Source organism: Synchiropus splendidus, chromosome 9, assembly GCF_027744825.2.
Source record: "Synchiropus splendidus isolate RoL2022-P1 chromosome 9, RoL_Sspl_1.0, whole genome shotgun sequence".
NCBI classification, from domain to species: Eukaryota; Metazoa; Chordata; class Actinopteri; order Syngnathiformes; family Callionymidae; genus Synchiropus; species Synchiropus splendidus.
Window position 1 is genome coordinate 22,558,088 of NC_071342.1, and position 16,127 is coordinate 22,574,214.

Genomic DNA, 16,127 nt, shown 5'->3' on the forward strand with positions numbered 1-16,127 from the left:
ATCTCTTCCGCCGCAAAGTTAAGTGAAATCACCCAAGTCTTTGTGTCGCAAATCCTACTGCGGATTGTTTCCAGACTGAGCCTGAAACCACGTGTTGGCATGATCGTGTCTGGCGAGAGCGACGAGTTCACCATGTCCCTCCTGAGAGTGACTCGTGAGCAGACTCTCCGGAGTAAAGGGATGCATGGAATCAAACGTGACGAACATGAGCGACACTAATTTGCTGCCGTTCAGGAGTCACACAGACGGATCTTTGTCACCTGTGACATCGGCGCGTGGCTTCTCTGTCTGAACGTCACGTCGCTGGCGTGTTTGTGCTCGCGTGGACAAACCAGCTAAGAGGGACATCTGTTTGCCTGGAGGAGGGGGCACGAGCCGCTGTGCTGGAGGGCCACATGGGAGAGGCAAACACTCCCGAGCCCAAATGGCAGCGCTGACAGCTTCTTTCTGGAGTCACCGCCAGAGCAGGTACCTGCAGGCCGGGGCGGTGGGGCCTGGAGACAACAACACCACTTCACTTAGGCCTAATTAGAGAGAGTTCGGGGTCGGAGTCTGCACAATATGGCGCACATACGCCTCCGTGGTTTGACATGAGTAAACTCTGGCTGGAGGAAAAGCTGCAGCCTCCGCAACTATAGCGGGAACATATGTTGGAGAATGAACGCCGGACTTATGAGGCAGTCAGCAGTTTCCATAGCAATCCGACTGACATGTCGCACACTTTGGAAGCCATTTATAGACCCAGCAACATTCTCACTCACATATTAAAAGCTACTGTTGCGAACACAGCCTGCACATTTCAATGTTTTCAGCATCAAAGTCGCTGTGGTTCTGCATCCAGTTGAGCACACACACCAAGATCACGTGCAGCTGAAAAGTGTGACTGGGTTAAATACATTTTGCTGCAGGGGTTCTTAACCTGTTTTGATCTCGGGGCCCACCTTTCCCCAAACAAATGGACCCGGGGCCCATTCAAGGAATAGAACTAGATTAGAATAGATTCATTTCTCTTGATTTCATTTGTGGTCAATAACCATATTTAATCTACTGACGCGTGAACAAACCAAAACCTTGTGAAATGACATGAAACCATGTGATCATCGCAAAGATATTTGTCATGGAAAAGTCCAACCAGCAGCAGAACCAGGTGCAAGTCATATGCATCAAATTAACTAAAGAAAAAAATACACTTGGCGCAAACTGTTGAGAAAATTGGAAAAACTGAATAAAATTCAGAATAAAATAAAGATAATAAAACTGTGTCTAAATATCATAAAATAAAGACAAAATATTGTATTTAAACTCCAAATAAAATTTAAGTATCTTACATTTATCTTAGATTTTTTGTCAAAATTCTAGAAATTCAAAACAATTATTGGACTTTGGCTCTTTGGCCCCACCTAGTGGCCGCAAGTGTGAACCAGATCTGGTTGATGGACGCACAAGTGCGGTCAGATAGTCTTTATGCTAATTCCAGGTTTCAGGGTCGGAGTAAAAGAAACAAACCATTAAAGAAAGAGTTCTGCGTGTCTCACTTTGTACCTCTCCCATGGTTCAGAACACACCGAATCCCGGAGATGAATTAGCTTGACAGCGCTGAAGTGAAACACTGATGCATTATGATACTCGCAGAACCTGAGGTCCACACAGAGACAGAGGACTCACACTGATGAAAGTGCTGCCTGTGCATTCCGCTGAAGGATAAGCAGTGGAAGATGAGGATGAGTCGGGAGGGAATTGGAACACCAGGAGCCAACTACATGCAGGGCCAGCAAAATAGATGTGAACACATGATCTTGTTAATACAAAGCTCCATTTGAGAGTGAAGCAGAGGAAGGGGGGGGGCGGTCTTGTCCGTCTACATACCATCAGTTCCACCTCGGGAGTGAAGGTGACGTGCCGTGGACGTGAGCTGGACCCTTTGGTGCAGATGAGAGCTCAAGCTGCTTTCATAAAAACGTGATCATTTAAATCCAAAACAGAGTAGGAAGCCATTTCTGTCATCTCTTTCTACGGATGGACAAGATATTCTTCCACCACTAGAGGAGTTTGGGGCATAGTCCATTAGTGAGGAGAGTCCGGAGGACTTTGTAGAGCAGCAGTCTGTCATGGTGGAGAAAGAGCTGAGCCAAGCTGAGTCTATATATGTATATTGGAGTCCTGTCCAGGGTGTCCCTCGTCTCCCGGCTGATGTTACCTGACTAGCTTAGGATATAATGGTGCCACTGCCCCGGCTGTATTTCAGACACGTCTGTCTGAGACGGATGTGAAGCGGTAAATTGTGAGGTGAATGAAGTCCTGAAGAGAATAACAAGCCGTGTAGAGAGCAACCGTGATATTCATAGAGATAAATGCAGGAAAGAAACGTATAGTTTGGGCGAGAGCGCGGGCGTGTGAGGGGCGGGCGAGGCAGCAGGCACATGTATATAATCAGAGGTAGCTGGTAATGTGGAGGCATTCACCCACTGGACGAACATCTCTCACTTTATTAGCATGACAAAGAACACAATCATTCTGGATATGCCTGAACGCCATTTTCATTAACTTCCCCGTGATTTATGAACAAAAGTGTCAGGAGCGCGCTGAGAAGGCTGCAGGCCTCCGTCGAGTGAGCAAACGGAGGGGAAAACAATGCAGAGGAAATAAAGAAGTGCCATCTTAGGGGATGAATAATGAGCGGGTGAGTCGGGGGAGGACCGGGTGAGGAAGGGGTTAACAAGGTGGAGGCTTTCAGAAGAGCCGATTCCACTCTGAAGTATATCCAGTTAATTATGACATTCATTAGGTTTTCCACTCTGCACAGTCATCGTGAGACCCCCGGCTGGGAAACGTTCTCCGCTCGGCTAATAGGGAATTCCATCAGCCGCGGAAGAGATGGAGGCTCATGCGGTTTTATATTCGCAGTCTGCAGATGGAGAAGTTGGAGTGAAAACTTTATTGTGCCGACACGTGGAGGAGTCGCTGCTCTTAAAAGTGCTGCGTACTTTGCCGTGTGATCTCCGCCACGACACTGTGCCAGTTGAAAGAGCACTCATGGGTGTTGTCATGGAAGACACGGTTCTTAAGGCTTCAGATACATCCAGGAATACGAGTATTTTTAAATGAAAATGTTACCCCGGTGCTCTGTTGTAATTCACAGAGAGGTCTGATCCACTTGTGGGTGGCAACTCCAAACTTACTTGCTGACATGTTTTGTCTATTTGCATAGGAAGTTTTATAAAATAAGTTATCAGGTGGGAGGGGGAGTCAAGGTAAGGGAAGAGATGTTCTGACAGCAGTGTTCGGGCTCAATCATCCTGAGTGATGGATGGAGCTGAAGGAGGTGTAGAAGAGAGTGCAGGCAGGGTGGAGACAACCGTGATGTCAGAGTAGTAGCGAGAGTCAAAGCAGGGCCTTATGGGACAATAGTGGTCACTGCCATGACGGATGACTGAGGAGTTAGAAGAGTCCGAGATGGAGATACTGAGGTTGTCATTGGGAGTGACAGTGTCGTGTTGGACCAAGAAAGTTGGAGATGAAGACCAGAAATACAAGAAATGAGGTCCATAATTGAGACTGGTGCAAGTAAAGAGGACCAGAGTTCAGCACGGTCGTCTGAGCCACCAGGAGATGAAGCTCCTCCCACCTGTCCAGGTGTAGAAAGACATGTTTTCAATATGGCAACCAAGAACATCAACTGCAATATCTGTGGAACCTTTTCACCAACATCTCAAAGAGTCTTCTGGGCTTGTGCTACACCCCTCAGCCAAGTCTCTGGAACATATGAGGGGTGCTGGGCCACACTGACAGTCACATAAATCTGGAGCTCTCCCATGGCAGAGGTAATAACTATCAATTTCACGCAATGAAAAAATAATGAATCTGCAGATAAAACGTCAGAATCCTTCATCCCAAACTTCACATAAAACTCCCGAAACCCTCCGAGCGGAGACCGGACCGCTGCAGCCGATCCCTTCTTTCCATCCTGAGTAAAATTATGAGCCGGAGAAATTCATAAATGAGTCACAGACCTGTTTCATTTGGATCTCTATTTGATCACACTTTGCTTTTATGTCCACATCTTTCATTCAGGATCTGAGCCCCGGGGGTTTACAAGGGCTCATTTTACTGTCCTTAAGCAGGAGTCCTGGCCCCGGGTCGCCCTGATCCTTCCCCAAAGACAACACAGTAACAATGAAGGGAGCTGGAGTCGTAAGCCACGACTCTTCTCAAAGACGGAGGGCTGATGAACGACTCTCCCTCTGAAGAAAAAAAGCAAAGCCAACGAAAACAAGCTCAACAGTGCAGCAATCTGAGAAGCGGCGTAAATCAATCCGGGCCGCAACACATATTTCTGTGAGGGGAGAATTTATATGTTTAATTACCAGCACAGGTGCCAGGCCGCGGCTTTACTCATTACCACCAGATATATGGAGGCGAGAGAATGGATCGCGCAGGACAAAAGGGAGGACAAAGTAATTAGCCATCTCTTATTTAATGGGACCCTTCCTCAAGTCGCTCCCCGCCGCGGCTCTTCGTCCATATGCTTCCATTCAAAAGTCATTTGGAGAAGGACCGCTGGTGGCAGGTAGCGCCGCGGCAATTAACGCAGCCGGGAGGCCGATGGACGGGGATTGAAAATGAAGTGTTTAACTCTAATATTTGATTGTCCAGCTCCCCCCCAAATCTCCCTCCTCCACCCCCCCGCTTCTGAGCAACGCTGGAGATCTCCACAGAGTTCATGGGGAGACGCTATTATTCTGCAACAGATTGACTTGGAACAAAGCAAACACGCTTTTGATAAACCAGTGAAAATGACATGGTCCCAATAATGTGACTGGAATCATTGTCATGCTTGATTTAAACACTGCTATTGGGTGTCCACTCATAGCTGCAACAGTTGCTCCACATTTATTCACGAGACCCAAACAACAAGTCATCCAGTAGATGGCGTTTGTGCACTCAAAATGATCAGAACTACTGTGGTGTGCACTGTTTCTGTGTGAGCAGAAGTATTCTTTGGATTCTTTGTGTGGCTCCAAACAATCATTATAACATCAAAACTTTCATTTGGGCCCAAACTAACCCCTTCAAAATCTTTTTTTTACGTTTTATTGTGGTAAAAAGCTTCTCTTCTCTTGGTGCGACGGACATTTTTAGCGCTTATCTTACTCTTAAATGTATTCTTGTTCACTTAAACATTTTGTTTCCAACCTTGTTTACATTATATGTCATTCATGCACACAAAATAACTCAAAAACGGATGGATGGATTTCAATAAAACTGTCAGGATTGGTGGGAAACTTGGAAGTGATTTGATTGTGTTAGTGTTCTTTACGTGATTTGGATGTAGAGACCATCTCAAAATATCCCCCACTGATGTCTATTTTGCTTTGCTGGTGGTCATGCATCCTACTCTGGTGAGTGCTTTTCGGGCTTCCGTCATAAGATCCCAGTTTCACTACTGCCTGCTACCATTACAGACTGCAATAAACAGTGCAGGGTTTCCGTTTCACGTAAACAAACATGGCCACCACAGGTTCAATGAGAGCCGTCACAGCTTCCGAAAAAGTGGTTTCTTTTTAAATCTGAAATCTCTATATGATCAAACGTATTAAAACAAAGTAGAAACATCGCAATAAATGTAGCGCATCATGGAGGTGGACATGGTTATGGTGGTTTCGCCGCTCGGTTTTCACCTAAAAACACTGACAGAAACCCTGAACTGTGTTGCAACATCCATGACTCAGGGCTCAGAGCTGTGGGTGAGAGTGTTGCAAGCTAACAGAGCAATGAGGATTCAGAGCGTCCGCGAGCTTATCTGCTGCAGGAACTGCGTGCCAAGACCAAGTCATCGCTCCTGAAGGTCTCTGGAACAGAACCAGCAAGTGCAGAGCCAACTTGATTGTGGACAGCAAAGGTGAGGTGGACAGCTGTTGTGAACTGAGCTACGAGTTTGTGTGCTATCTTTGGAATAGATGGGGGTAAAATGTCCTCATGAGTACAGCCAAGCAGTTTGACGTGGACGAGAAGGACTCAGTTTCTTAAATTTATAAGTCTTATCTTATCTTGTTAAAAGAGTTGAATTGTGCACAGCGTTGCCGACAATAGCATTTGTGGATGTGTTGACGTCTTGAGTACTTGGGTCACGTGGCTTCATCGAGTCCAACTGGCTGCCTTGAATGATTGTCAGATCAGGCGCTCAGTTTCGAAATAAATCTAAACAGACTCAGACAAGGAGTTCGACAACTGTCACTCATGCAGCGGCATTCTCACCTCTGAGTGAAGCCCTCTAGTGGTCCGATGCAATGCATGCACAGTCTGATGGCCAATACATCCACCTGATAGTACTGGATAAGTGAGTGTGACTCATGGGTTGATGGTTTGTGAAGAGAATATTTACATCAGGATACTTGAGTACATTTTGTTTGCTACTAAAGGGAGCTAAAAACAGGTTAGCATCCAGCTAACCGTCCAAGTTTGTTAGCACACCCACGTACAAGCTCTTGATATTTCATGCCAACAAATATTTGCTGCACATTGATTCAGCAGCTGTATTCATTTGACACGACTAGCCACAATGTTCCTCGGAGGCCTCATCACAGTGCAGGGTTATTATATTGTTTTGCCGAGTCAGCAGTCTTTCTGAGCTGTGAATCATTTCGGAGTCATGCGTGTCTTTACTCCGGCGTTTGAATCTGCCAGATCTAAGGGAGCTTGACATGCTTTCTCGTTCACTTTGGTTTTTTCATAAACAGTTTTATTTTACAGAGCCTAAACAGCCAGTGCTGAGAAGGTGAGTCATGCTGTGCATTTGTGACTCATGGGTTAATGGGTACTCTAATGAGTCCTCTGAGTTGAACCAGAAGACATGAGTTGTGTTTGCTGCTCTTGCTGTCTGTTAGCATCGGGGGACTCCCACCACCAGACAATAAAAAGCTCATTTTGGAGCAGCATGACAAACAGAACCCAGATGAACCAGACGCACGAACCCGCTCTGGCCACAAACATGAGATCCAGCCCACCAGGACCGCTGGAGAGCTCTAATGTACACAGAGTAATCATGTCGAGTCCGGCCCAGCGGCCCCCCCGGGCTGTTGTTTGGCCCGGCCGTCTCTCACCGGACACCACTTGGCTCAACTGACCGGCGTGTTCGCTCGGCGTCTGGCCACAGGCTTGTTGCGATTGGCAGGCCGGGCCTGTGTGTGGGCATCTCTGTCAGATCGTGGCTTCTGACCCACGTGTGCTGGAGGAAGCGCTTGGCTCAGACGCGCACATTAAAACATTAGAGCGGCTAGCCGGGGGCCAGTTTGGCCGGAGCAGCCGTGTTTAACAGGCTGAAATCAGTGGAATCTAAACACCTGATGTTCTCAGTCTGGCTGCCAGTCTGGGCACGTTTCAAGTGCTCGGTTATATGAAGTGGAGCTGCCTGTGATCCGGCAAAAAGGAGGCTGTAATTACAGTGTCATGGACCTCATTTAGGACCAAACTAATCTGCTCTCTTCTGCTGCATACCAGCACACAGCCTAATGCTGACGCCGGAGACGTTGTTCACCATCAACCACAGTTCTTCGAGGATATTTGCAGCCACTTGATACACAAGTCTCAGGTTTCATAAAGACCCTCTGAGTCCTCAAACGGAGAGCGCTTGAAGATTTTATAGCTGGGCTGCGTCACAGAGGTCTGGGCTTGGAGTTCTCCATTGACCTGACCCCTGAGAGCGCCACCTAGTGCTTGTTTCCCTCAACATTCATTGAAAGATTGTGACTCAAATGCTAGCAGCGTCTGCAATTCAACGAACCAAGCCTGGAAACGTGTTTTAAACCATGATTCCACTCACTATATAGAAGATTGTATTGTAATTTGATGTATTTTTATAATACTTTCATAACGTTTCCTTATCCAAAAGACTTAGACTGATTGTCTTCAAGTTATAAATCATCAATTCTTTACATTCATTTGTTTACAGACCAATTTCTCATGAAGTAAAAAAGGTTATGTTGAAAATGTTTTATCCAGTTGTCTACTCCATGTGTTTTTTATGTTCTCCAAATCAGATTGTATCACGTAAAGTTTGGGTTTGTCACCTCCGCGGCCCTCCTCCCTTCAAATGCAAGTTCGTAACAAACTCCCTGTTTTGACTGAGGTAGCATCGCCCTCAATCTCAGGCTTCAGAAGCAGAGTTGGCTCAGGTTCCTACCTGGAGGAGAGGCTCCTGGCTGAGGTCCAGTCCCGGCTGGCGTCACACCCTCCAGCGTTCTGTCCTGTTTCTGGGGACACAGCCACCAGTCGAGAACCCTGCGAAAAAAACAAGCGACAAAGAGGGACGCTTTGGTGATGTTCCTTATTTAATAATTATCATTATTAAGAACCTGAGTCTAAAATAATGAAAATAATAATGAAATAAAAATGTAAACATTTATAGCAAACAATGAACTTTTTTGAAATGTCACTTTTTTTACAACTCACAAAAGTCTGGTCTTCTTCACAGTTACATCTAGAAACTAACATGTGACAATTTTCACAGCTAAAATTGATTCAAACGTCCAAAAATATATTTTTGTGACGGGATGTAAACGTGTCTCTCTAGATGCTCTCTGCTGACCCCTTCAGGAGTGTCACATTATTGGCCAACACTCCTGAAGAAAAAGTTATTAGGGCTCAAACTAAGTCAGTTAGACACGGAGCAGGGACGAGGGGGTGAGGGCCAAAGATGGGGAGCAGATGGGGACACAGCTCAGGAGGAGGAGTCTTGAATTCCCCAAACTAATCTGAGTAATCAGGGCACTGCCCCAGCGTGTTCGCGCCGGCGACGTTTCTGCTCCTGCATACCCCGAACCCTCGTGTGGGCGCCCTGTTCCCATGACCCACTTCACACATCTGGGTCAGCTGTGCTCAACACCAACACATATTTTAATAAGCCGCACATGCACACACACACACACACACACACACAGGTTCAGGTGTGAGAGAGAATTCTCCAAAAACTGCTTAGACAGTAGACCCAACAATGATGGTCGTCTGACTCACTTCACATTGATCTGTTTAGATTTTTTTTTCTTTCTTTTCTGTCTGGGCTTCTGCACAACCCACAATACACCAGTCACAAGGCAACGTTTTGTCAGTAGAGTCTTGTTCACGAGTGAGGGCAGGGTGGAGCATGAGATGAGTGATGAAAAGAGCTGAGCCAAAAGACAAAGCTCTCCATTGACTGGTGGTGTTTGTGGTCACCAGGTTTGCAGAAATATAATGTTTCTCTGGAGGGAGTCTGGACTTCTCTAGAGAGACAGCAAGTCATAGTAATAGAAGCAGTGGGAGTTTATGTCAATCCCACATCAACAGCTCTTTAGTCTCAACTTGATCTGATTTTGGAATCAAAAAAATATCTCCAAACCTTTCTTCATCATGAGCTTGCTTACAGTCAACTCCCCTTTGGTGCACTTGATAGTTTCTTCCAGAGGACCTTCCTCTAGGGGTGTGTTCATTTTATATCGTTGTGGGGCTCATTACAATGCGTGTATTGAACTTTCATTCATGAAGTTTCCCAGAGCATCTGTGAAGACTGCTGCTCGCAATACAGTGCACATTTCATGTTCCATGTACATCCAGCACAATGAAACTATTGTTTGTTGTATGTTAAGTAAAATGAACGAAATATCAGGATACGTTTCGCCTCGAGGGGAATTTATCGGTATACACATGTATCGCAATACGAATCGTATCCTGTGTATCATGATACCTATCATATTGTGAGCTTTTGGGAAACACTCAGCCCTACTTTCTTCTGGGTCTGAGTATGACGCGGTTCAAACTGTGAGTCACGATTCCCGACTCTCTCCAGTTGTTTCCCCTCATCCTGAGTCTCAACTTGCCTCTCCTACCACAGTTCTTGAAAAAAGCTGAAGCTCTGTCATCCAGGAGAGAGTCAGACTAGATCCACTGCTCCTCCAAGAGAAGACAGATGATGGGTGTTTGTGCGGATGGAGGACACGCTGGAGAGATGATGTCTCCTGACATGGAACATCTCAGTAGAAGAGCTGGAGGAGGCTGGGCCTTCTGGCTTCCACTGCATCAGAATCATGTGTGGAGACATTTCTTTGAAATTCTTGAGTTAAGCAAAACTTAATGGGTACTGGTCTCCTGTGAGCTATGGACAGGACTGCTCCTCAAGTGGACGCGGACAACCAAGAGAAAGGATGAGGACTTAAACCTATATCATTTTCTTCGCAGCATTCTCATGGTGTGTCACTGCGTTCAGCATTACCTTAGAGGTAAGGGACTGTGGGACAGGTGAGTCAATGTCAGATCAAGAAGGGAGTCACTTCTAGACTTTTCCAGGACTTGTAAGATGCTTTGTAAAAGTCCTGCGGGTGTTTGTCATGTCCATACACGGGTTGTAAGTGTGAGTCACCACTATGGTGATTCTGGCTCAAGTGAAGTCTCAGCAGCAGCAGCGGAAGCGTCAGCGTATAGAGGAGAAACACCTCGGAGAGGCGAAAGGTTGTAGTGCTGGATGTAAACGAGTGCTTCCCGGCGCAGTGGGGCCTTTTTACAGCGGCAGGAAGTGAGAAAAGGGCAGATGAAGAGAGCGGTTGGCTCTTTAAACGCAGGGGTGCCTGTATCGCTTCCAAAAATACGGAAAATAAAAAACTTTTGAAGTGTGTTTGTGTTTGAGGCGAGGGAGCAAAGGTGTGCTTTAGCGTTTGAGGCGAAAGGCTGGAGAGTCTCAGCTCCGTGTGTGTGGGTATGTGTGTGTGTGTAGGTCCCTGTTGCCAGTTTGAAAAAGCATGGCTAGCCCAGGTAAATGGCACGCCGTCCTCTGCTCATGCCCGGTGGCTTCCTCTTTCTCTTCACAGGGAGAGTTCACAGGGCCAGTTAGCACCGTTCACAGCGGACCCTCGGGCAACTCACACACATTCATGCGCCGAGGTTTCTTGAAGCGCATACAACCGTACACAAAGCCACAAACACATGAATGCATGCCGCGGATGCACACACATTTGCGCTCGCACACATTTGGCCCGTGGCGAGAGTGTTCAAACAGGCGTGATATTGAAATCCAGCAGCAGGAGAACAGCGAGGTCCAGAGCAGGTTATTGATCAAGGTTAGCCTACTGTTAAGACTCCGCCTGTGGCCAGGAGAGGTGTGTGTGTGTGCAGTGTGGGGGTGTGTTTGTGTACAAGGGTGTAGGATTATCTATATATCAGGAAAAATGCCACAGCAGTGGTGTGCGCTTTCGAGCGCGTGCATCGATGCACGGCCGCACACACACACTCACGACTTGTATTGTCATTCACAAACAACACTCTTGACACTCACGCTTCCTCCATCACGTTATGACCACCTGCTGAAGCAATTGTCTCTTCTCTCCTCTGAAGCTGCAGCTCAATCATCTGATGATGAAGCTCCATGTTTTTCTTCTGCCAGGCCCAATCAGGAAGTGAGACCAAGAATTAAAGTTGAAGAAGTTTGAGACAGCAGAAGAGACTGGAGTATTTTCACTTCCGTTCTCTCCTGCTGACCACGCTACGGAGCGCCTCGCTGTTGATATCGGCAAGGAACAACGCTTGACCTCGACTCGGCATCAACGCGTCCAACATCACTAACATCCACTTGCGCTGCAGTCGAGGCTTTAAGTCAGCTCTGGGGTTGAGATGTGAAGCTACGAGGGTTCGTCTCTGCTGCCGGTGAGGGACCACGCTGGTTCCCCTGGACGCTGCAGCTCAAAAACTTGGCTGCTCATCTTGCAGACACCCTCTACACACACGCTCACATATTGACTTTCCTCCACCGCCTCACATAAGCAGATGTATGAACTGCCAGTGTTGCTCTTTGCGAAGCCTCAGAGGTGCCTTCAAACCACCTTCATATGGAGATTCACACAGTAGTTGTGCATGATCTCTCACACAGTGGAGGATATATGGCCAAATATTACCACACACACACACACACACTTAGAGTCCAAGCACAACCTCATACATACACATGGCCTGCCTACAAAGAAGCCATATGTGCTTTGTATAGCATTTGTTTGTGGGCATGTTTCTTCCTCAAATTCAGGGGAAAGTGTCAAAGCTACAAAGACGAGTGACCTCTTCTGTCTCTTCCCTCTCCGTCTCTTTGTTGCCCTTCCTTTTGCAAAATTCATCCAGAATGGGCTCATTTCCATTCCCTGATCTGATCTGCCCTCGGAGCAGACTGAAGTTGTTTGAGCGGGAAAGAAGAGTTGGACTCACCTAAAGGAGGCAGAGCGGATCCTAAAAAGAGAGTCAGCTCCGCTCTCTATGATTCTGCTTCGGCTGGTGGAAGCACAAACTTCCATGAGGCTTCAGTGGAGCCGTCTCTATTTTAGGTTGAAGCTTTGGAGGGAGGAAGTGAGGCGCTGTGCTAGGTCTGTAGTTTCACAAACATAAATGCAGGAAGACAGTCAGTGTGGGACGGTACAAAGACAGAGCCCTGAGGCGCACCACTGTTGACAGGAAAGGGGTCAATATTCACTTGCACAAAAGCGTACGACCAAATGCTGCAGCCCGGGTCAGTACAGGTCGGGTCAACATCCTCCCTGTTAAGTACAAGAAATGCCTGTATTTCCTCCAGCTTTTCATTCCGCTCATGGGTGAATTTAGGTGTTTTCTGACTCAGTCACAACTCGACTCAGACTTTGCTCACATTCCCCTGTCCAATCAGAGGCGTCATGAGCGTGTTAGCAGTAGCACTGTTCTCGGGGTCACCAAAAGATGGTGCTGGTCAGGTTGGTTATTCCGACCCCTTTCAGCAATGGCGTACTGAACCGTACTGACCCAGACCACTAGGTGGAAACGCAACAAAAGACACCAAACTAGACAGAACGTTCATCTTCAAACTGTAATACGAGGTCGACCCTTTCCTTCCAAAAGGTCAACTGAGAGACATGATCTCTGCAGCGTGCCATGAACCCCAGAGCCTCCACCCAGCTGGACACATCACCAGTCCAGGAGACACCTGACAAAAAGTCCCTATGAGATCCATCTATGAGAAGCACAGGTTCATGTCTTAAGTCTCTCCTGGCAGACTGAGCTTCTGTCTGTGAGAGGGAGACCAGACACCCATGTCTTTTGGCTCAGCTCTTTCTTCATAACAACAGAGATCTGTAGATCTCTTGCACTTTTCTTCCCTCACCCGTGAACAAAACCGTAAGACACTTGGACTCCACCTGAGGAAGATCTCCAGGTTGGACAACACACGCCACCCTTTATCACTGAGAACCAGGGTCTCAGACCAAGAGGAGTTAAACTTTTAAATGTACATCTCAGACTGTATTTTAATCTGACTCCTTAAATCCTTCAAAACTTCATTCAAAATCTATCGTCACAATACTGCTCTGAATGTGTAGTTTCTGTTTCAGTTGCACACATTGTTGTGCAGTTTAGAAAACCAGAATCTCCTCCTCAGTGTCGCCAGAATTGAGGCGGACAACAAGGTCATGGCTGCTGTGTCTTCCAATCGGACCAACATTCACTCAGTCACACATGAAAACCTCTCATTCACTCCCCGGATGCCTTCAGATATGTAATTTTCTCCAGATGCACCTTTTTTTTTTAGTTTGTCACTTTCCTCAGCGCCCCTTTTCAATCTGCCGACTCGTCCTGTCGCACCCCGACTTTCACAAATCACACAGCTCTGGTGATCAGAGGGACAATTTGTCAGCTGTATGCATGAGTAGGCAGCAGATTCACCGTCCATTACACTGACCGCACCAGAAAAGACGTGTGCTTTCCAGTTAGAGCCTTTTTGGATTTAAGAGGGAAGTGGGATGGAGGAGGGGACATTTAGGCAGTTTGTCATTTCAATCCAGAGTTGAGTTCACATCTGTGTTCAAGGTTAAACATTCAACACAGAAGAAACTCTGATGGAAAATCTGCTCTTTATGTTTTAGTCTTGAAGCTGGGTTTCAAATTTACACCACCAAATATTGTAGTATTTTTGGTTTCATGAGTCTGATTTTTGACTGTCAACTCCATGAGACTTCAACCCTCACCCTTCATTTCTGCAGCTGAAAGACAAGCTCACCTGAGACCTGACACCACAAACGGCGAGGAACGTGATGTCGACTATATAATCTGACAACGCTGTATATGTCCTAACATATAACAGTGGAAATCAAATTAAACAACATTAAAATCATTTCAACAAAAATTGTTTAAAAAAAGTATTTTAATAAGATGTGTGTCTTTAACATGTTGATTTTTAAATGAATAAATAACACACTTATTGATGCAAACAGCACAGATTGATGAGGTTTCAACTTTCCTTCACAGGGAAAGTTTTTCACCGCACTTCTTACAGTACATGTGCACCACTTTATCGAATGTGATGTCATAACCAAAACATTCATTGTGAAGAGAATATAAAAGCGAGGACGGACAGAAAAATTAAAAAAAATAGAAGAGCAGGATAGAAGCAGAAAAACACTATTCTGTGCATCCACCCTGGTGTTTCAGATCACGTCTCATGGGTGGACAGGGTCAGTTTTTGCAAAGGGTCATTTTGTCCCCACCACACAGAAATCCTGACAGCCAACCTGTTTATTTTCAGCAGTATAGAAAATGTTGATGCTCACGAACGCACCATCAGCATGCATTCGAGATACGTAGAGCCTCAGAGAGAGTGGGAGCAAACCATAGCTATGACATGCGTGTTGCGGCCGTGGACCGTCATGTGTAAAAGAAGCATATGCCTCCTGTATCTGAGCAGCCGAAGCAGGTAGCGTATGTAGCTTGATGTACGGAGACCTGAAGTGGACAAAAAGTAAGCCTCACTTAAAACATGTAATAAGACTGTGTCGCCGCAGATGCTAACCCATTATGATCACAGTCCGCATCACTTCTCAAAACAAACTGACTCCTTTCCTCTACAGATGTCAACTGAAATTAGAATATTCACGTGTCAAATATTAGAATAGAATTAATCAAGACAAAATTACAAAACCTCTTGCAGATTAGATCATTTGTAATCCAGTCCCACTTCTAATTTTAACCCTTAGTTCTTGCACAAAAAAGCACAAGGAGAAGTCATCGGACACGGAGCAAGCTCATCACAGACAGATGTGTCAGTCGGGTCATATAACCTTTCCCCGGCACAGCTGTCTCCTCAGCGCGTCAGCGACCTTGCAATAGTGCAATTCCTAAGCAATTGTGAGGCGTCCAGGCTCCGGTGCGAGTCACTGCTCTGCTGCCGCACTTCACCACAGCATTTGGTGTGAGTGCAGTGTGGCCTTGCTCATGAGTGAGGGGAGGATGGAGAAGAATATACGGATCTATGACTCACTCAAGAGGTCAGTGGTGATGAAAGAGTTCTCCACCTTCTGGTTGCCACAAAAAGAATTCAGTGCATTAAAACAATGAGTGAGAGCCACTGAATAGCTGAAGATCCGACTGCACATTCATACAGTGAGGGCCTTCCACCTGTCTGCTGTCAGGTTATGCAGAAAGTTAAGAGCAGGGCAGATGTTGGAAGAGCGTGTTTGGTGTGTGTGTGTGTCTGAGTAAGTGTACATTCAGCACATCTGCTGTGGTTTATGGAAGAACAGCCAATCTGTGTGCAGCCAATAAAGGTTCCAGTAGATATTAACTTACGAAACGCTGAATTGACAAAAGTTCTGCCTCTCCTGGATTATGAACAAATTCAATCGGAGCTAAAATGGAATTTGTTTCTGTAAACCTTCTGCTCACATCGATTGTTTCTGTCAGCTCCTCCCCTCTCTGTGAGTCAGCAACCTGAGATTCGATACGATGGCGGTTTCCTAACTTAATAATAATAGCACGCATGCGGCCGGGTCTGTGACTCGAGGGTCATAATCCTGAAGCCCAAACTCCACTTCACATCAAATACAGGATTGTATTTCGCACAGAACCCGGGTCAGTGCAGTCAATGTCTGTGTTGTCTCTGCTGGTGCTGACCAGCTCTTTGTTGCTTCACCCTGCCCAGCAGAAGGAGTCACTCCAGCTTCCTGTCTGTCTGAGTGCAGCAGTCACATCCACTGGGCTATTATGGTTCAGAGAGATTAATGAGCCCTGATCCGATTATCAGTGAGATTGGATTTTTAGCTTCCATGTAAACGTTGAAATGATGGCTCCTAAATGTTTGTGATGCCGTGGTCCCTCCTGGC

General features: G+C 46.4%; 1 protein-coding gene across 1 annotated transcript in view; it reads right to left on the reverse strand.

Moving 5' to 3' along the window:
* Window positions 1-295: 295 nt before the first annotated feature.
* The window catches only part of LOC128764629 (uncharacterized), a 43,463-nt gene continuing 27,631 nt past the window's right edge, over window positions 296-16,127 (reverse strand). The window contains exons 5-6 of the mRNA XM_053874535.1: window positions 8,180-8,277; window positions 296-494 (exon numbers count right to left, since the gene is read on the reverse strand). Of these exons, the coding sequence (XP_053730510.1) occupies window positions 296-494; window positions 8,180-8,277 (297 nt within the window). The remainder of the gene's footprint in view (window positions 495-8,179; window positions 8,278-16,127) is intronic.